The 20,692-nt window shown below is 46.1% G+C and overlaps 1 gene segment (V, D, J or C); it reads left to right on the forward strand.

Moving 5' to 3' along the window:
• Window positions 1–1,142: 1,142 nt before the first annotated feature.
• On the forward strand, window positions 1,143–5,740 carry LOC144601081 (immunoglobulin heavy constant gamma 1-like). The segment is given in 4 exon segments: window positions 1,143–1,517; window positions 1,603–1,920; window positions 4,558–4,697; window positions 5,584–5,740. Coding segments are annotated over 4 exon segments (702 nt in total).
• The last annotated feature ends 14,952 nt before the right edge of the window (window positions 5,741–20,692 follow it).

A 20,692-nucleotide genomic window follows, 5' to 3' on the forward strand; every position in this document is an offset into this window, starting at 1 on the left:
GTGTCTAACCTGGGGGATGGTTATTTGAGGAGTCTCTGTTCACAGTCACTGTGCTGCTGCTCACTGGGTGGGTGTGCACGGATGATGTTAAATAAAAGAGACATCTATCTCATCATTGGTAACTGTTCTATTCCAATGGTACAAGTAAACATCTGCTTGTCAGTGCTTAAAGTAAATCTGTTCTTGAATCTGCTGGTATGTGCTTTCAAACTTCTGTATCTTCTGGAGAGGGGAGAAGAGAGAATGACTGGGATGTGAGGGTTCCTTGATGATGTTGGCTGCTTCCCCGAGGCAGCGTGAAGTGTCGATGGTGGAAGGAGTAAAAGTCTACGGTGGGGGATGCACTGCCCATTGAGTGGGCCGAGGGCTGTTTAGTTTGGGTTAGTTTAGTTTGGTTTAATTGTCACGTAGACCGAGGTACAGTGAAAATGCTCTTTGTTGCGTGCTAATCATTCAGCGGAAAGACTATATGATTACAATCAAGCCATCCACAGTATACAGATACATGACAAAGAGAATAACGTTTTGTGCAAGGTAATGTCCGAGCGTCTCCAGTGAGGTAGATGGTAGCTCAGGGCTAGTTGGTGAGGGGATGGTTCAGTTGCTTGATAACAGCTGGGAAGAAACTGTCCCTGAATGTGGAGGTGTGCGTTTTCACACTTCTATATCTTTTGCCTGATGGGATAGGATATAAGAGGGAGTGGCCAGGGTGCGACTCGTCCTTGGTTATGCTGCTGGCCTTGCCGAGGCAGCGTGAGGTATAAATGGAGTCAGTTTGTTTGTGTGATGGGCTGGGCTGCAACCACAATTCGCTGCAATTTCTTGGATGGAGCTGTTCCCAAACCGTGCTGTGATGCATCCTGATAAAATGCTTTCTATGGTGCATGGTGCACTAAAATTGAATACCAATAAAGAATTGAATAGCATGTAGTTTTATTTGTATTAGTGTTATTGTATTTGTATAAGTGTTGTGGAGAATGTATTGTGTTTGATTATAAGAAATTAGAGTGTGCGCATAATTTCAAGGGTCAAACTCTGTATAAATGTTGAGTGGAATTTCAGAGCAGTAGGTAACTGGGACTGTGCTGCTCTCCTTGTGCACAAGTCAATCTAGTGAGTCTGGAAAATGAATGCAAGTCGTCAGAGTCCAGTTGATCAACGACGACAACACCAGACCTTGTCCGGTTTGTAAGCTTTCTATTTCTCATCTGCAGAATTGTCTGTCTTTATCCAAAATCCCTCCACTGAAGAGATTTGGATCAACAAGACCGCTACTGTGGTGTGCATGGTAGTGGGTGCTGATCTGAGCCAAGTCCAAATCTACTGGCAAGTGAGCGGAAGGGAGAGAACTACAGGGGCTGTGACCTACCAACAGAGAGGGGAAAGGACCCAAGACAGAGTGATCAGTAAACTCCGGACCAGTGTGGAGGAGTGGACCAGTGGGGTGGAGGTCGTGTGCTCTGCCCAACGATCTCCATCATCATCACCAGTGTCCGCACGGACAGAAAGTGCCAAAGGTGGGCAAGAGATCAGCAAAGATATGGCCAACATTAGTTACCATGAGCAAGGGAGTTTAACATCTACTTTGCTCCTCTGTTCCAGTTGAGACTAAAAGTCCCAAGGTCAGACTGCTGCCTCCAGCTCACCAAGAGACCAAGCGTGACAACGCAGCCCCCCTCGAGTGTGTGCTCTCTGGTTTCTACCCGGACCTCATTAACGTCACTTGGGAGAAAGACGGAGCCCCGATCTCCGCCAGCACCAGCACCACACCGACTGTTCTGGAGCAGGGGGGGACTTTCAGTGCCAGCCACTTCCTGACTGTGAGTTCAGAGGATTGGAAGAAAGGCTCAGTCTTCAGCTGTACAGTGTCTCATCCCCCCTCGAACACCAGTATCAGCCGGAAAGTGAAAAGCTTTCAAGGTAAAATGCTGGGATTCACTCGAATGATCACATCTTTTGCAAAATAGGGCGCAGCAAGTTTAGCACTGTAGGACAGTGTTGCAGTGTGTGTGTGTGTGTGTGATAACCAAGAGCCCAAGACTAGGACACAACGCAATTTACTTGTGTGATTTCATAACTTCAGCTTCTTCCAAAACACCTCGGCAGCCAGGCCAGTGAAGACCAAGCCTGCTGTTCTTCAAAATTAGTGTCACAGGGTCAGTCCACTCATTGTTGTAGGTCCCCTGTGTGTGGCATCTCATTTAGCCAACCAGTTGTCTTCTGTAAATTTGAAGAGTGGGGTCGAGTATTTGTATTTGTACAATTGTTTGTTCACACTGGAAAAGAGGTCCATCAGAAAGTCCATTGTGTGGATGGAGCTCGGTACAATCATGTTGGCATTGGAGTGATCATGGAGTCATAGATTTATACAGCACGGTAACAGGCCCTTCGGCTCAGCTTGCCTGTGCCAACCAAGGTGCCCGATCTACACTCGTCCCATCTGCCCATGTTTGGCCCAAATCACTAATCATCTCAAGTTCATAAGTGATAGGAGCAGAATTAGGCCATTTGGCCCATCAGGTCTACTCTGCCATTCAATCATGGCTGATCTATCTCTCCTTCCCAACCCCATTCTGCTGCCTTCCCCCCTAACCCGTGACGCCCACACTGATCAAGAATCTATCAATCACTGCTCTAAAAATATCTCCTGACTTGGCCTCCACAGCCTTCTGTGGCAATGAATTCCACAGATTCACCACCCTCTGACTAAAGAAATTCCTCCTCATCTCCTTCCTAAAGGTTCGTCCTTTAGTTCTGAGGCTATGGTCTTAGACTCTCGCACAAGTGGAAACACCCTCTCCACATCCATTCTATCTAGGCCTTTTTTCACTGTTCGTCCTATCCATGTACCTGTCCAAATAACTTTTTAACATTGTTATAGTTTCTGCCTCAACTACCTCCTCCTGCAGCACACTCCATGTACCCAGTGCCCTCTGTGTGAAAAATTTACCCCTCAGATTACCATTAAATCTGTCCCCCCCCCCCCCCCCCTCACCTTAAACCCATGTCCAATGGTTCTTGATTCCCCTACTCTGGGTGAATGTGCCTGTGCATCTGTGTGTCTCACCAGCTCCTGCATTCTGTCAAATTATGGTTATCTCCTCTTTTAGACTATAGACAATAGGTGCAGGAGTAGGCCATTCGGCCCTTCGAGCCAACACCACCATTCAATGTGATCATGGTTGATCATTCTCAATCAGTACCCTGTTCCTGCCTTCTCCCCATACCCCCTGACTCCGCTATCCTTAAGAGCTCTATCTTGCTCTCTCTTGAATGCATTCAGAGAATTGGCCTCCACTGCCTTTCATATTGGGCCGATAGTAACAAGACCAGGTTGTGGTTAGTTGAGCAGTTGGTATTCTTGAGGAAAGGGAATGTCTCTCCAGAAAGTTACTGCTACTCAGTGTCGCGTGCAGACTGCTGTTCCAGGGTTCACAGTGTGAACTGGGTTGTGACTGTAACATTCTGCACAACTCCCAACACTTTGTTTAGTTTAGTTTAGAGATACAGCGCAGAAACAGGTCCTTCGGCTCATCGGGTCTGCGCCGACCAGCGATCTCTGCACACTAACACCATCCTACATAAACTATGGACAACTTACAATTTTAACGACGCCAATTAACCTACAAACCTCTATGACTTTGGAGTGTGGGAGGATACTGATGGACAGGGAAGGATTTGTGTTCATCTTTGCGAATGGTTCTGGTTCTGATTGATTACTGCGCAAACACTTCATAAGTGGTTATCTCACGCAGGTTGCATGTGATCAACTCATTCAGAAAGTGGAAAGATACAGAAAGAAGGGCCAGTGATGAGCTTTGCCTGTGGCAATGTGTTCAGCTCAATGTGTGTGGACCATACCCAAAGAGGAGATACTGGCTCACAGGGAGGGTTGAACAGACCTGGACTCGCCAGGATAAATTACAAAGTGAGATGATGCTGAATAAGTTGTAATTTAGAAGGCTAAAGGAAGATCTGTTCAATGTTTTCACAAAGTTAATTGGAACCAACAGAATAGATTATCCTCAGATGATCTATTTGCACACCTCCACATTCAGGGACAGTTTCTTCCCAGCTGTTATCAGGCAACTGAATCATCCAACCACATCAAGGGAACAGTCCTGAACTACTATCTACCTCATTGGTGACCCTCGGACTATCTTTGATCGGACTTTACTGGCTTTACCTTGCACTAAACGATATTCCCTTATCTTGTATGTATACACAGTAAATGACTCATTTATACAAGTGTTTTGTCTTTCCGCTGACTGGTTAGCACGCAACAAAAGCTTTTCACTGTACCTCAGTGCACGTGACAATGAACTAAACTAACTAACTAGATGAGGAGGGATTATTTTTTAGTTATGTACAGTGCTCCCTGGGTTACAAATGATCCACCTGATTTGTGGAAATCCAACTTTATACAAAGTACACGGTCTAGATGTTAGAGGCAGCCATGTGTTCCTGTCATCCTGTTGTCATCATTTAATTCAGACAGTGTTGATCTGTTGATCCTCAGAGCAAACTAACTGTCTCACCTTCCCATTTGTTTTGCAGCCGGCACAGACTTGACGGGAGAGGAAGGAAAGGAGGAACTGGGGGACTTGGATGGAGATGACAATGTGCTTACAGTTGCTGCCTTCGCCATTCTGTTCATTATCAGTTTCCTCTACAGTACCTTCGTCACGGTTGTCAAGGTAACAATGACCAAGGACAGAGATACTTTGTGACCCCCACACTTTTACCGTCCATTCCTCACCACACTGTGTTCTCTACTCTGGAATCCTCACCACACCAGTCAACAGATGATGCAGTCTGGGACCCTTCACATCCCCCTGCTCTTTGAACCTTTCCTCTTTACTCCTGTCCTCTGGGACTTGGTACAGCAAACATTCATGGAATGTTGGGTATTTGGGGCAATGACGCTGGGCTCAAACAAGGAAATCAAACAAACGTATTCATGTAAAATGTTGGGTGGCACGAAGGCGCAGCTGTAGAGCTGCTGCCTCACAGCGCCAGAGACACGGGTTTGATCCTGACTACGGGTGCTGTCTGTACGGAGTTTGTACGTTCTCCCCGTGATTTGCGTGGGTTTTCTCTGAGATCTTCAGTTTCCTCCCAAACTCCAAAGATGTACAGGTTTGTAGGTTAATTGGCTTGGTGTAAATGTAAAAAAATTGTCTCTCAGGTGGTGTTAATGTGCAGGGTCGGTCTCGGTGGGCTGAAGGGCCTGTTTCCATGCTGTATCACTAAACTACAACTAACAGGGTACTCAGTATCTGAAACCTGAGCCCAAGTATGGCACCTCTCTTAAGCCCACAACTGGTATTCAGACTGTGTATCCGTTAGAGTTGACCTCGGCCACTAATGAAAGACCACCTGTCCATGAGGGTCCATCTCATACAATATGCACAGACCACCAATCCTCGAGGGTCCTAGAAAAGGTGCAGACGCCCTGTCCATGAGGGTCCATCTCCGAGGTTAAGGACAGACTGTCTGTTATTTAGTTGCCTGTCGCTACAGATTACCATCTGTGCTGCACCTTGCCACACACAACATCTGACTTTCCCGTGTATGTTACAGGTGCAGCGATGACCGGCCGCCACACACGCCACATTCACACAAGAGATCGCCATGCTGCTGCTGACGTTGGCAAATGGAGTCTTCCTCTCATTCACTCACACGGCAATCCGAGGCTACTGCACTGCAAACGCTCATTTCAGGAGATAAACTTGGAAATGCACTGGGGATGCTGGGGATGAAACAGGTTGGGCCTGAGGGGGGGGGGGGGGGGGGACAGGAGAGGACATTACAGTGGGAAAATGTATGAGACACTGGAGTGGGTGGCATTGAGGAGTGGGAGAGGAAGGCAGGATTAATGTTTGGGAAAGGGGAGCAGGGGATGGGAATGTGATGAGTGAAGGAGAAGAGGGGAGTGTGGGAGTGGGGGGGATGCACTGATATTGTGGAGAAAGAAGGGGGCAGGGGGAGGGGAGAAGGAACATGAAGCAATGTGGTGCTTGGGGACTTGCTAAATCATTGTTGTAAATCAGATGTTGTTTAACTCATTTTCTGCAGCTTATTTTTAATTCTTTCTGCTGAAGTGCATGTTTTCATTTGAAATTAGATACATAAATAAAAGAAAATAACAAGAACATGAAATGTTTGGAGTTGATAAGACTGAGGGCAGCAATCTGCCCATCACTGTTCACTCATCACTGTGGGGACTTCAGCTCAATGCACCAATAAACCAGATACTGGGCTGCCTCAGAAGGCAGTGGAGGCCAATTCTCTGGATGATTTCAAGAGAGAGTTCCTAATGATAGTAGAGTCAGGGGATATGGGGAGAAGGCAGGAACGGGGTACTTATTGTGAATGATCACCCTTGATCACATGGAATGGCGGTGCTGGCTCGAAGGGCCGAATGGCCTACTCCTGCACCTATTGTCTATTGCCTATTGTAAAACACATCAGGAGAGGAATACGTGGACAGGTTCAGAATAGGATACAACAGGTACTGACGAATCAACACCAGCACCTGATCCAAATGGCATATGTCTGAGGGCCAGACATTGCAGGAAAGCACAGGGGGGCAGGTATTGCAGGAACAGACCCCAGGGAAAAGACATTGGGGATATGACCAGACAATGGTGGGGCTGCGGGGAGTGTTGTGGATCAGAGGGATACAGGAGTGCAGGTGCATGGTTCCTTGAAGGTGGAGTCGCATGTAGATAGGGTGGTCAAAAAGGCTTTTTGCACATTGGCCTTCATCAGTCAGAGTATTGAGTATAGAAGTTGGGAGGTCTTGTTGTAGTTTGAAAGACGTTGATGGGACCACATTTAGAGTTTGTGTCCGGTTCTGGACACAATGTTATAGGAAAGATGTCAACAAGCTGGAAAGGCTACAGAGAAGATTTATGAGTATGTTGTCAGGATACCAGGGTCTGCTATATGGAGAGATTGAGTAAGCTGGGGCTCTATTGCTTGGAGCGCAGGAGTTTCAGGTGTGATCTTATAGAGGTGTATAAAATCATGGGAGGAACAGATCAGGTAGATACACAGTCTCTTGCCCAGAGTAAGGGAATCAAGGACCAGAAGACATAGGTTTAACATGAAGGGGAAAAGATTTATATAGGAATCTGAGGGATATGTTTTTCACACAAAGGGTGGTGGGTGTATGGAACAAGCTGCCAGAGGAGGTAGTTGAGGCAGGGACTATCCCAATATTTAAGAGACAGTTGGACAGGTACATGGATAGGACAGGGTTGGAGGGATATGGCCCAAACAGGCAAGTGGAACTAATGTGGATGGGACACAAAATGCTGGAGTAATTCAGCGGGTTAGGCAGCAACCGGATTGTCTACCGTCGATTTAAACCAGCATCTGCAGTTTTTATTTCCTACTAATGTAGATGGGACATGGAAACAATTCATGAAATCAATATTTGTACCACTAGGTTGTAAGCTGTCCAAGTGAAATATGAGATGCTGTTCCTCCAATTTGCATTTAGTCTCACTCTGACAGTGCAGGAGGCCCAGGACAGAAATGTCAGTGTGGGAATGGAAAGGGGAATTAAAGTGTTTGGCAACCGAGAGATCAGGTAGGTCCAGGCTGACTGAGCGAAGGTGTTCAGCGAAACGATCGCCGAGTCTACGTTTGGTCTCGCTGATGTAAAAGAGTCCACACCTTGAACAGTGGAAACAGTAGATGAGGTTGGAGGAGGTGCAAGTGAAGTGAACCAGCATTTATTTCCTGGCCCCAACCACATTTGAACTGGGTGTTTCCCTGGGCCATTTCAGTGCAGGTAAGGGTCAGCTACTTTACTGGGGGCCTGGAGTCATATAAAGACCAGAGCAGGTGAAGTCAACAGGTGAAGTCAACAGGTGCTCTTCCTCGAAGCTGAAGTTATCGGTTTAGACATTTCCCGATGTCACAGCAACAGACACAGGCCTTTAATTGCACAGATTTAATGAACTGACTTTAAACTCCTCACCACCGTGGTGTGATGGGAACACATTCTCCAGATCACAGACCCAACTTCTGAATTATATCATTCACTGAAACATTGTGCCAGTGTATCCCTACAGAACCACAATACAGAGAGGCCAACAATACAGGCCAGTGTTAATACTACAGAGCATACCCATCCCACTCACACTGCCTTTGCACAACACCTTCATTCAATCTATCTCCTTGTACTCTCTCTTTCTCTCTCCTGCTCCATAGACTGACATTCCCAATGATTCCTCTGCCTTCCACTTTATCACACACTGCAACAGTCTGCCTTTTTCACTCAATTATACATCTTTCCCTCTCCTCTCTCTCTGTCTATCTCTCTGTGTCTGTCTGTCTCTGTCTGTCTGTCTCTCACTGTCTCACTTTCTCTCACTCTGTCTCTGTTTCTCTGCCTCTGTTTTTCTGTCTGTCTCTCACTCTTTCTCTCTGTCTCTCTCTTTCTGTGTCGCTGTCTTTGTCTCTCTGTCTTGTCTCTCTCTGTCTCTGTCTCTCAACAAGATGACATCTTCCATGTTCCCCAGCAGCATGGTGACAGCAGCCAACAGACAGCATCTGTTGCTCAGCACCCACACTCCCTCCCACCCTCAGTCTATCTGATTTACCCCGAAGCTAGACACAAAATGCTGGAGTAAATCAGCGGGACAGGCAACCTCTCTGGAGAGGAATGGGTGACGTTTTGGGTCGAGACCCTTCTTCTCAAGAGTTAGATTTAGCTCTTAGGTCTAAGGGAATCAAGGGAGATGGGGAAAAAGCAGGAACAGGGTACCAATTTTGGATGCTCAGCCATGATCATATTGAATGGCGGTGCTGGCTCAAAGGGTATATTTTGTGCTGATTCAGATTATAACTGTGGCAATTTGGTAAGGCAACTGTGCCAACTTTAACATCTTGTAAACAAAGATCACAGGTTCGGTGCCCATAATTACTTCCCTTTAACTGGGGGGCAGAGTGGTGCAGCAGGTGGAGTTGCTGCCTCATGGACTCAGGGACTATCCTGACCTCAGGTGCTGTCTGTGAAACTTGCACATTCTCCCTGTGACCGCGTGAGCTTTGTCCAGGTGCTCTGGTTTCCTCCCACATCCCAAAGACATACGGGTTTGTAGGTTAGTTAACAAGTTAACTAGGTTATCCCACTTTCTTATCTATTCCCTACACACCAGGATAATTTATAAAAACTATGGTCAGCGTGGACTTGGTGGGCAGAAGGGCATGTTTCCCCACAATGGGGAATTAGGGGAGGGCACCAGTAAATAGGGAATTAAAGGCACCAGTAAATGGGGAATTAGGGGAGGGCACCAGTAAATAGGGAATTAGAGGAGGGCACCAGTAAATGGGGAATTAGGGGAGGGCACCAGTAAATGGAGAATTATGGGAGGGTCCCAGTAAATGGGGTATTAGGGGAGGGCACCAGTAAATGGGGAATTAGGGGAGGGCACCAGTAAATCGGGAATTAGGGGAGGGCACCAGTAAATGGGGAATGGGGGAGGGCAACATCAATTATGTTTGTGTGCTCTGTGCACTGTGAACTACAGATGCTGGTTTACACCAAAGATAGACACAAAATGCTGAAGTAACTCAGGGACAGGCAGCATTTCTAGAGAGAATGGGTGATGGTTCATGTTGAGACCCTCTCCCAACTGAGGAAGGGTCTCGACCTGAATCATCACCTTCTGTCCCGCTGTTACTCCAGATTTTTGTCTAGCTTGTTTGACCTGTCTTTAATAAAGGGACATTACTTTGTGAAAGGCCACTTTCACAATGTTTCCACTAATGGGAGATAATGAATAATTTAGGAAGGAGATGAGGAGGAATTTATTTCGTCAGAGGGTGGTGAATCTGTGGGATTCAAGTGGAGGCCAAGTCAATGGCCTTTTCAAGGCAGAGATAAATAAATTGATTGGAACGGATGTCAGGGGTTATGGGGAGGTGTGTTGCTGTTGAAAGGGAGAGATAGATCAACCGTGATTGAATGACGGAGTGACTTGATGGGCCGAATGGCCTGATTGTGCTCCTATCTGATTGTGCTTCTTCCAACTTCGAACCATAGCTAAAATGAAACCTTTCCTCAAATTCGACGACACAGAAAAAATCATTCACGCTTTCATTTCCTCCCGCCTAGACTACTGCAACTCCCTATACACTGGGATCAGCCAATCTTCCCTGTCCCGCCTGCAACTGGTCCAAAACGCCGCAGCGAGACTCCTGACGGGTACCCGTAAAAGGGACCACATCACCCCGATTCTGGCCTCTCTCCACTGGCTCCCTGTACGGTACAGAATCAACTTCAAGCTCCTCCTATTCACGTATAAAGCCCTAAATGGACACTCCCCCCCCACATCAAAAATCTTCTAACCCCCCTCTCTAACTCCAGGTCCCTCAGATCGGCCGACTTGGGGCTATTCACTATCCCACGGTCTAGGCTTAAACTCAGGGGTGACCGCGCTTTTGCGGTTGCAGCTCCTAGACTGTGGAACAGCATCCCTCTCCCGATCAGAACTGCCCCCTCCATCGACTCCTTTAAGTCCAGGCTCAAAACATATTTCTACTCCCTAGCGTTTGAGGCTCATTGAGGAGGCGCTGTGAACTGTTTGCGTGCTATTGTATGTTTTCATTTTTTTTTCTATTGGAACCTAATCAAATGTACAGCACTTTGGTCAACGTGGGTTGTTTTTAAATGTGCTATACAAATAAACTTGACTTGACTTGACTATCACTAATGACCTTTCCTCAGAATCTGAATCTGGATGGGCTTTGCATTTGGTGTTTCTTGTTAAGAAATGGTTCCTCAGCTTTGAAGAATAAGGTCGGCTTAGAGGAGCGGGTGTGAAGGAGACAGGAGACGACTGATGGGTGAATGGCATTTATTGCTCAGTGGAACCGGTTATAACTGCCCCTCCCCCACCTCCCCATGCTGACCTCCCACCCCGGAAGCGACCCTCAACCCCGAACCCACCCCCAAACTTCCTGCAACACCTGCTGACCCCTGACCGTTCACATTCAGTCTGACCCCTGACCTCGCCCCTCGTCCGGTCGGGGAAGCCTGGCCCGTTAACCCTGACCCCTACCCTTTGACCTCTGACCCTGGCCTAGGTCAGGAGACCAGGGTGGTCGTAATCTCAGGGAGGCCATTCACTCTGACCCCCCTCATCGGATGGGCCTGAGCTCAGGGAAGTGCTGGTGTGACCTTTTGACCACTGACTCCCACCCTCTGACCCCAGGCCAGAGGTCAGAGCAGCAGGTGGTGCAGGCTGGGTCTGACCCCTGGGGATGTGACCACTGACCCCGGGCTTGGGGTCAGTGGAGGAGGTGGTCGACGGCCGCCTGTAGCCGGGGGAATCAGTACCGGTAGCCGCTGGCTAGTGTGCGGCGCGGTTCCACCCACTGGCCCTGCAGCAGCAGCAATGCCCGCTCTGGCCCCAGTGCAGTCTGCACCAATGCAGCCGGCACCCGCAGCCGGGCTGCACGCCCCAGGCTCCCAGCCAGCGCCTCCGCAAACTCCCCCTGGGTGCAGCGAGACGGGGCAACGCCGTTCAACACCCCCTCCACCCCTCCCAACCTGCCGCTGTCCCTCTCCCCCCTCACTGCCTCCAGTGCCCTATTGCTCTCTCCCTCCATCGCCCCACGCATCCCCTCCAGTGCCTTCCCCCCCTCCCTCTGCACCCCCTCCAGCTCTCCCAGCACTCCCTCCCCCTCCAGTGCTTGCAGCAAGATCCCGGCCAGGTCTTCACGTGGATCTAGGGAATGGGCTGGAGGCCGGAGCCCAACGGCCCCCCAAGGCCCAACCGAAACGGCAGCAGCATCTGCGGCAACGCTCCCCCTCTCTCCCCAGGACCACTCCTGCAGCGGGCAGGGGGAAGAAGAGAGGGGAGAGACGGGGGGGGGGGGGGAAAGAGAGGGGGGTTGGTGAGAGAGAGTGGGGTTAAAGAAAGAGTGGTGAAGGTGACGTAGAGACCCCAGGAACAGATGGAGCGGACAGACCAACTCTGGGGGCAGTGAGAGGAGGGACGGAGTGACAAGGGAGTTGGCTACAGAGGACGGACGGACGCCGGGGGACGGAGACTGGGGACGGACTGAACGCAGGGGGAGGGAGGTGACTAGTGTCGGTAATTAATCACAAAATGCTGGAGTAACTCAGCAGGTCAGGCAGCATCTCAGGAGAGAAGGAATAGGTAACTTTTCGGGTCGAGACCCTTCTTCAGACTGATGATAGGGGGGCGGGACAAAGAAAGGATATAGGTGGAGACAGGAAGATAGAGGGAGATCTGGGAAGGGGGAGGGGAAGAGAGGGACAGAGGAACTATCTAAAGTTGGAGAAGTCAATGTTCATACCACTGGGCTGCAAGCTGCCCAGGCGAAATATGAGGTGCTGTTCCTCCAATTTGCGGTGGGCCTCACTATGGCACTGGAGGAGGCCCATGACAGAAAGGTCACACTGGGAGTGGGAGGGGGCGTTGAAGTGCTCAGCCACCGGGAGATCAGATTGGTTAGTGCGGACTGAGCGCAGTTGTTGAGCGAAGCGATCGCCGAGCCTGCGTTTGTTATCGCTGATGTAAATAAGTTGACATCTGGAGCAGCGGATGCAATAGATGAGGTTGGAGGAGGTGCAGGTGAACCTCTCTCTCACCTGGAAAGACTGTTTGGGTCCTTTGATGGAGTTGAGGGGGGAGGTAAAGGGACAGGTCTTGCATCTCCTGCAGTTGCAGGGGAAAGTGCCCGGGGAAGTGAAAAGAAATAAACTGAGAATAAGAAATGATGGGTCCCTTAAATGTGTATATTTTAATGCTAGGAGCATTGTAAGAAAGGTGGATGAGCTTAGAGCCTGGATTGACATCTGGAAGTATGATGTTGTGGCGATCAGTGAAACATGGTTGCAGGAGGGTTGCGATTGGCAATTAAATATTCCAGGATTTCATTGTTTCAGATGTGATAGAATCGGAGGGGCAAGAGGTGGGGGTGTTGCATTGCCTGTCAGGGAGGATATCACAGCAGTGCTTTGGCAGGACAGACTAGAAGGCTCGATTAGGGAGGCTGTTTGGGTGGAACTCAGAAATGAGAAAGGTTTAGCAACACTTATAGGGGTGTATTATAGACCGCCAAATAGGGAACGAGAATTGGAAGAGCAAATATGTAAGGAGATAGCAGATATTAGTAGTAAGCACAGAGTAGTGATTGTGGGTGATTTCAATTTTCCGTACATAGACCGGGAATCATATTCTGTTAAAGGACTGGATGGTTTGGAGTTTGTAAAATGTGTGCAGGATAGTTTTTTGCAGCAATACGTAGAGGTACCTACCAGAGAAGGGGTAGTATTGGACCTCCTGTTGGGAAATGAGACGGGTCAGGTGACAGAGGTATGTGTTGAGGAGCACTTTGGGTCTAGTGATCATAATGCCATTAGTTTCAATATAATTATGGAGAAGGTCAAATCTGGACCAAGGGTTGAGATTTTGGATTGGAGAAAGGCTAATTTTGAGGAGATGAGAAAGGATTTAAAAGGAGTGAAATGGAACTTTTTGTTTTATGAAAAGGATATAATAGAGAAATGGAGGATATTTAAAGGTGAAATTTTGAGTGTACAGAGTCTTTATGTCCCTGTTCGGTGGAAAGGAAAGAATAATAATTTGAAAGAGCCGTGGTTTTCCAGGGAAATTGGACACTTGGTTCGGAAAAAGAGGGAGATATACAATAAATATAAGCGGCAGGGAGTAAATGAGGTTCTTGAGGAATATAAAGAATGTAAAAGGAATCTTAAGAAGGAAATTAGAAAAGCGAAAAAAATATATGAGGCTGCTTTGGCAAGTAATGTAAAAGTAAACCCCAAGGGGTTCTACAGATATGTCAATAGCAAAAGGATAGTGAGGGATAAAATTGGTCCATTAGAGAGTCAGAGTGGACAGCTATGTGCTGAGCCGGAAGAAATGGGGGAGATATTAAACAATTTTTTTTCTTCGGTATTCACCGAGGAGAAGGATATTGAATTATGTGAGGTAAGCGAAACAAGTAGAGTAGTGATGGAAATTATGAGGATTAAAGAAGAGGAGGTACGGACACTTTTGAAAAATATAAAAGTGGATGAGTCTCCAGGTCCTGATAGGATATTCCCTAGGACATTGAGGGAAGTTAGTGCAGAAATAGCAGGGGCTATGACGGAAATATTTCAAACGTCATTAGAAACGGGGATGGTGCCGGAAGATTGGCGCATTGCGCATGTTGTGCCTTTGTTTAAAAAAGGTTCTAAAAGTAAACCTAGCAATTATAGACCTGTTAGTTTGACGTCTGTGGTGGGAAAATTAATGGAAAAGATACTTAGGGACAATATATATAATTATTTGGATAAACAAGGCCTGATTAGAAACAGTCAACATGGATTTGTGCCTGGAAGGTCATGTTTGACTAATCTTCTTGAATTTTTTGAAGAGGTTACCAGGGAAATTGATAAGGGCAAGGCTGTGGATGTTGTCTATATGGACTTCAGTAAGGCATTTGACAAGGTTCCACATGGAAGGTTGATTAAGAAGGTTAAATCATTGGGTATTAATAGTGAGGTTGCAAGATGGATTCAACAATGGCTGAATGGGAGATACCAGAGGGTAATGGTTGACAATTGTATGTCAGGTTGGAGGCCAGTGTCTAGTGGAGTACCCCAAGGATCTGTGTTGGGTCCACTGTTGTTTGTCATTTACATTAATGATCTGGATGATGGTGTGGCAAATTGGATTAGTAAATATGCAGATGATACTAAGATAGGTGGTGTAGTTAATAATGAAGTAGAGTTTCAAAGTCTACAGAGAGACTTGGGCCTTTTGGAAGGGTGGGCTGAAAGATGGCAGATGGAGTTTAATGCTGATAAGTGTGAGGTGCTGCATTTTGGTAGGACAAATCAAAATAGGACGTACAGGGTAAATGGTAGGGAATTGAGGAATGCAGTGGAACAGAGGGATCTGGGAATAACTGCATTGTTCCCTGAAGGTGGAATCTCATGTGGATAGGGTGGTGAAGAAGGCGTTTGGTATGCTTGCCTTTATAAATCAGAGCATCGAATATAGAAGTTGGGATGTAATGTTAAAATTGTACAGGGCATTGGTGAGGCCGAATCTGGTGTATAGTGTGCAGTTCTGGTCGCCAAATTATAGGAAGGATGTCGACAAAATGGAGAGGGTACAGAGGAGATTTACTAGAATGTTGCCTGGGTTTCAGCACTTAAGCTACAGAGAGAGGTTGAACAGGTTGGGTCTTTATTCTTTGGAGCGTAGAAGGTTGAGGGGGGACTTGATAGAGGTTTTTTAAATTTTAAGAGGGACGGACAGAGTTGACGTGGGTAGGCTTTTCCCTTTAAGAGTGGGGAAGATTCCAACAAGGGGACATAGCTTCAGAATTGAGGGACAAAAGTTTAGGGGTAACAGCGAATGCAGCGCCGGAGACTCAGGTTCGATCCTGACTACGGGTGCTGCACTGTAAGGAGTTTGTACGTTCTCCCCGTGACCTGCGTGGGTTTTCTCCGAGATCTTCGGTTTCCTCCCACACTCCAAAGACGTACAGGTTTGTAGGTTAATTGGCTGGGTAAATGTAAAAATTGTCCCTAGTGGGTGTAGGATAGTATTAATGTACGGGGATCGCTGGGCGGCACGGACTTGGTGGGCCGAAAAGGCCTGTTTCCGGCTGTATATATATGATATGAGGGGTAACTTCTTTACTCAGAGGGTGGTGGCTGTATGGAATGGGCTTCCGGTGGAAGTGGTGGAGGCAGGCTCGATTTTATTATTTAATAGTAAATTGGATAGGTATATGGATAAGAGGGGATTAGAGGGTTATGGTCTGAGAGCAGGTAGATGAGACTAGGTCAGAGAGAGTGGTCGGCGTGGACTGGTAGGGCCGAACGGGCCTGTTTCCGTGCTGTAGTTATATGGTTATATGGATGGGATGGTTTGGGTAGGAAGGGACAAGTGGACTAGGGAGTTACGGAGGGAACGGTCTCTGCGGAACGCAGAAAGGGGAGGGGATGGGAAGATATGGCTAGTGGCGGGGTCCCGTTGTAGGTGACGGAAATGTTGGCGGATGATTTGTTGGAATGGGGGGAGGGGGAGCAAGAGCAGAGCTGCGGCATGTAGAAGAGACCCTTTTAGCCTTTAGCTAGCCTTTGGGCTTAACAGGCTAGATAGTTGAGGTAACCCCCGTTTACAGTATGTTAGGATATTTTCTCTCACTTTGTTTGGGAAAGTGGGGATGGGGGAGGGAAAGTCCGAGTTTTGTACGTGCTTTTGTGTTGGTGGTCTTCATGTTTTTTTGTTTGAGGCAAATTATTATGTCGCTGCTTATGTAATACAATTTACACCTTCTGATGGTACCTGGGGATGATGATGTGCGTGGGAGGGTTACCATGGTGAGCTGGAATGTCCGCGGCATGGGCCACCCAATTAAACGAGCTAAGGTGTTTTCACACCTCAGGTCTTTATCTGCCGACCTTGTGTTCCTCCAAGAAACTCACATTAGAACATTGGGGCAGAGACAGTTGCGCTGTAGATGGGCAGATCAGATATTTCAATCCACATTTTCTAGCAAAGCCCGCGAGGTGGCAATTATGGTTAAGAAAAACATAGATTTCAGACATATTTCTACAGTAAGTGACCCGAATGGTCGATTTCTCATAGTAACTGGGTACCTTTACTCTGTTCATGTAACACTGTTTAACATTTATGGTCCGAATATTGATGATGCAGCTTTCTTCCGCAAAATCTTTGATAAGCTACCTGACCTTTCTAATACGAATGTGATTGTTGCAGGGGACCATAACACAATCCTCGACTGGCACCTGGATAGGTCATCAAATAAAATGTGTAGCCCTTCGAATGCATCCATGGTTTTGAAAAATCTCATCTCCTCCACCAATTTAGTTGACATTTGGAGGATACAGCATCCCACAGACAGAAAATACTCTTTTTTTTCTAAAATGCACAATTCATACTCTTGTATCGATTATTTTTTATTAGACTCGAAACTCATACCTAATGTAATAAATACCAAATATCATAACATTTTGATCTCAGATCATGCTCCAACCTCAATTATCTTTGACTTTAAGCTGTCTAAACGATGTGCTAAATGGCGACTACGCCTTTCCTTGCTTAATGATGGAACTTTCTGTAAATACATGTCTGAAAAAATTACAGAATATTTGGAGACCAATGACACTTCTGATGTCTCGGACTCCACCTTGTGGGAAGCTTTCAAGGCAGTTATGAGGGGTCATATTATTTCGTATGAAGCGTCTTTAAAGAAATCCAGAGAGAGACGTCTACAAGAAATTGATTCAGAGCTTTCTCCAATGGAGACGTTGTATAGGAACACAAACAACCCCCAAACGCTGCAAAATATGCTCAGTCTTAAATATGAGTATAACACGATTCTAACAAATCAAGTCAGTGACCAGCTACTGCGACTGAAACAGCGATATTTTGAATTAGGGGACAAACCGCATACATTGTTAGCCCGTCAGCTTAGAGGGCAACAAGCAAGTAGGGCCATACATATAATAAAATCAGGCAAGGGTGTTGTTTTAACCGATCCAAAATTAATAAATGAACGCTTTAAGGAGTATTATCAAGAGCTGTATAAATCCAAAGCCAACGGCGATATCAATGCATGGTTAAAAAAGTTGGACATACCAAAATTAGATAGTGCCTCTTGTGAGGCCTTAAACTCAGAACCCTCCTCTGTAGAAATCATGGATGCAATTAGGTCGTTGCAAAACGGCAAGAGCCCTGGGCCAGATGGTTTTGGAGTCGAATTTTATAAGAAGTTTGCTGACCAGGTAACTCCGATCCTGCACAGGATGCTTTCCCACTCAATCGAGTTGAAAAAGCTCCCACCATCATTGTACAATGCTAATATTTCTCTCTTATTGAAACAAGACAGGGATGAGACCAATCCCTCCTCATACCGACCAATTTCTATGCTTAATTTGGTTTTTAAAATTTTTACTAAAATAATGGCGACTAGACTAAATAAGTGTATAGAATCCATTATCCATACGGATCAGACCGGGTTCATCCCCAATAGGTTCTCTTTCTTTAATGTTAGAAGAGTAATGAATATTATGTATCACAAATTCGATAGTTCTTCCAAACAAGCCATTCTGTGTTTAGACGCAGAAAAAGCTTTCGATCAGGTTGAGTGGGGATATTTACTCAGAGTGCTGGAAGAGTTTGGTCTTGGTGCCTCTTTTATTTCCTGGGTACGTCTTATATATGCTCATCCCACCGCTTCCATACTCACAAACCAGGATAGGTCACCCCCTTTTGCCCTTCAGAGGGGTACGCGACAGGGCTGCCCCCTCTCGCCGCTCCTCTTTGCGTTAGCCATTGAGCCGCTGGCAATTGGCATAAGAGGGCATGCGCTTATAAAACCGATAATACTGGGTGGGGTAGAACATAAGATTTCGCTTTATGCGGATGATATTGCCATCTTTTTATCTGACCCTGAACATTCTGTTCCTTACCTATTCCAGCTTATTAATTCCTTTGGCGAGGTCTCAGGTTACACTATAAACTGGCAGAAGAGTGAACTTATATCGATAACAGCAGAATTAGACCCTGTATTCTTAGCCAACATGCAGTTTAAAACAAATCCGGATAGTATAAAATATCTGGGCATTAAAATATCTAAAAACCCCAAGACCCTTTTTAAAATTAACTTTACCGAAAGGTTGAACAAGCTAAAGGAGAACATAGAGAAATGGAGAACGTTGCCTATTTCCTTGATTGGCCGCGTGAACGCAGTAAAGATGGTCTCCCTGCCGAGATTTCTGTATTTATTTCAGAATGTCCCTGTTTTTATCCCCAAATCCTACTTTAAGTTAATCGATTCTATCATTATGCCATTTATTTGGGGATATAAAGCACACAGGATCTGAAAAGCTTATCTTAAAAAAACGAGGGAACATGGGGGACTGGGGTTACCGTGCTTTTTATATTACTATTGGGCGGCCAATGTTAAGAGTCATGGTATACTGGCAGTATGCATATGAACGGGGAGTTGGATATGACCTGCCCCCTTGGCTGGCGATTGAAAAAAGCTTAACCCCAAAAACTTCTCTCCCTGCTCTCCTTTTTTCATTACCCAGATCTCTCACCTCTCTTAGAGAGGATCACTTCACTCTGTCCAATGCTCAGAGAATATGGCACCAAATTAGGAAAGCTTGTGAGCTTCCGAATACGTCAATGCACGCCCCAATCTGGCATAACCACGCTTTCCCCCCATCATTTACAGACACAGCATTCAAAGAATGGAGCTGTAAAGGGATAGTTACAATAAAAGATCTTTACATAAATAGACACTTTGCATCATTTGATCAGCTACAATCCAAGTTCTCATTGCCCAAAACTCAATTCTTCAGGTACTTACAGCTGAGAAATTATGTTCGACAAAACAATTTGCTTTTTGAGTCCCTGCCCGAAGACGACTCGTTGTCCAAAATTTCGCTGGGTCCCCCGGAAGCAAAGAACCTAATCTCATCTTTTGTAGGTATCTTTTCAAACAAACTAGGTAAATCTACTTTAAAAATAAAACAAACCTGGGAAGACCTTAACTTTGAAATTGATGACGATGTCTGGAAGGTAGTACTGAAAAGTATAAAATCCTGTTCTATTAATTCTAGGCTACAACTGATTCAATTCAAGGTTATACACAGATTATACTACTCTAAGGTTAAGCTGCATAAAATCTTTCCTGATCTCTCACCTTTGTGTAATAGATGCAAGACCGCTGAGGGTACACTCACTCACCACTTTTGGACTTGTCCAAAACTTCACAACTTTTGGTGTCTTTTATTTCAATGGTACTCTACTGTTTTAAACGTCACTTTCACTCCGGACCCTGAAACTGCTCTATTCGGGTATTCCACAACGCTTGAGAAGCTAGACCATAATGCTCGCACAATCTTGGTTTATAGTATGGTAATTGCCAACAGATGTATTTTGAAACTATGGAAATCAGACTCTGCTCCTCAGTTTGAGACTTGGTTAAGAGAATTAATGGCCATCTTACACGTAGAGAGGTTGAGATATGAATTGTCTGGCAACCCTCAAAAGTTCTTCAACATATGGAACCCAGTGCTGCAGCATATTAAGGACAAGTAAAACTATCCCCTCAATGCCACATGCTTTTGTACCTTCTTTGAATCCAGCAGTGAAAATACTGAAATATTTGACTTGTGAAAATTGCCTTGCCTCATGTTTTTGTGCTTTTGTCTTTTTTGTCACATTGTAGTCATGTTTTGTTTTTTTTAATGTATTTTTATTTATTTATTTGTTTGTTTTTGTTTGTTTGTTTTCATGATTATGTAGGGAAGGGATGGGGTTTACTGTTGTTGTTATATGCATTGTAATCAATTATCAATTATAAAAATTAAGAAAGAAGAGACCCTAGTGAGAGCCTCATCTATAATGGAAGAGGGGAAGCCCCGTTTCCTGGTAATGGTAGTAATGGTAACTGTACCTTCCAGAACTGAGCACCAGATGGTGTGGTTTGTGTTGTGTGATATTGGTTTAGTTTAGTGATACAGCGCGGAAACAGGTCCTTCAGCCGACCGAGTCCACGCTGACCAGCGATCCCCGCACGTTAACACTATCCTACACACACCAGGGACAATTTACACCCAAGCCAATTAACCTACCAACCT

The sequence above is a fragment of the Rhinoraja longicauda genome, chromosome 16, assembly GCF_053455715.1.
Source record: "Rhinoraja longicauda isolate Sanriku21f chromosome 16, sRhiLon1.1, whole genome shotgun sequence".
Classification (NCBI taxonomy): Eukaryota; Metazoa; Chordata; class Chondrichthyes; order Rajiformes; family Arhynchobatidae; genus Rhinoraja; species Rhinoraja longicauda.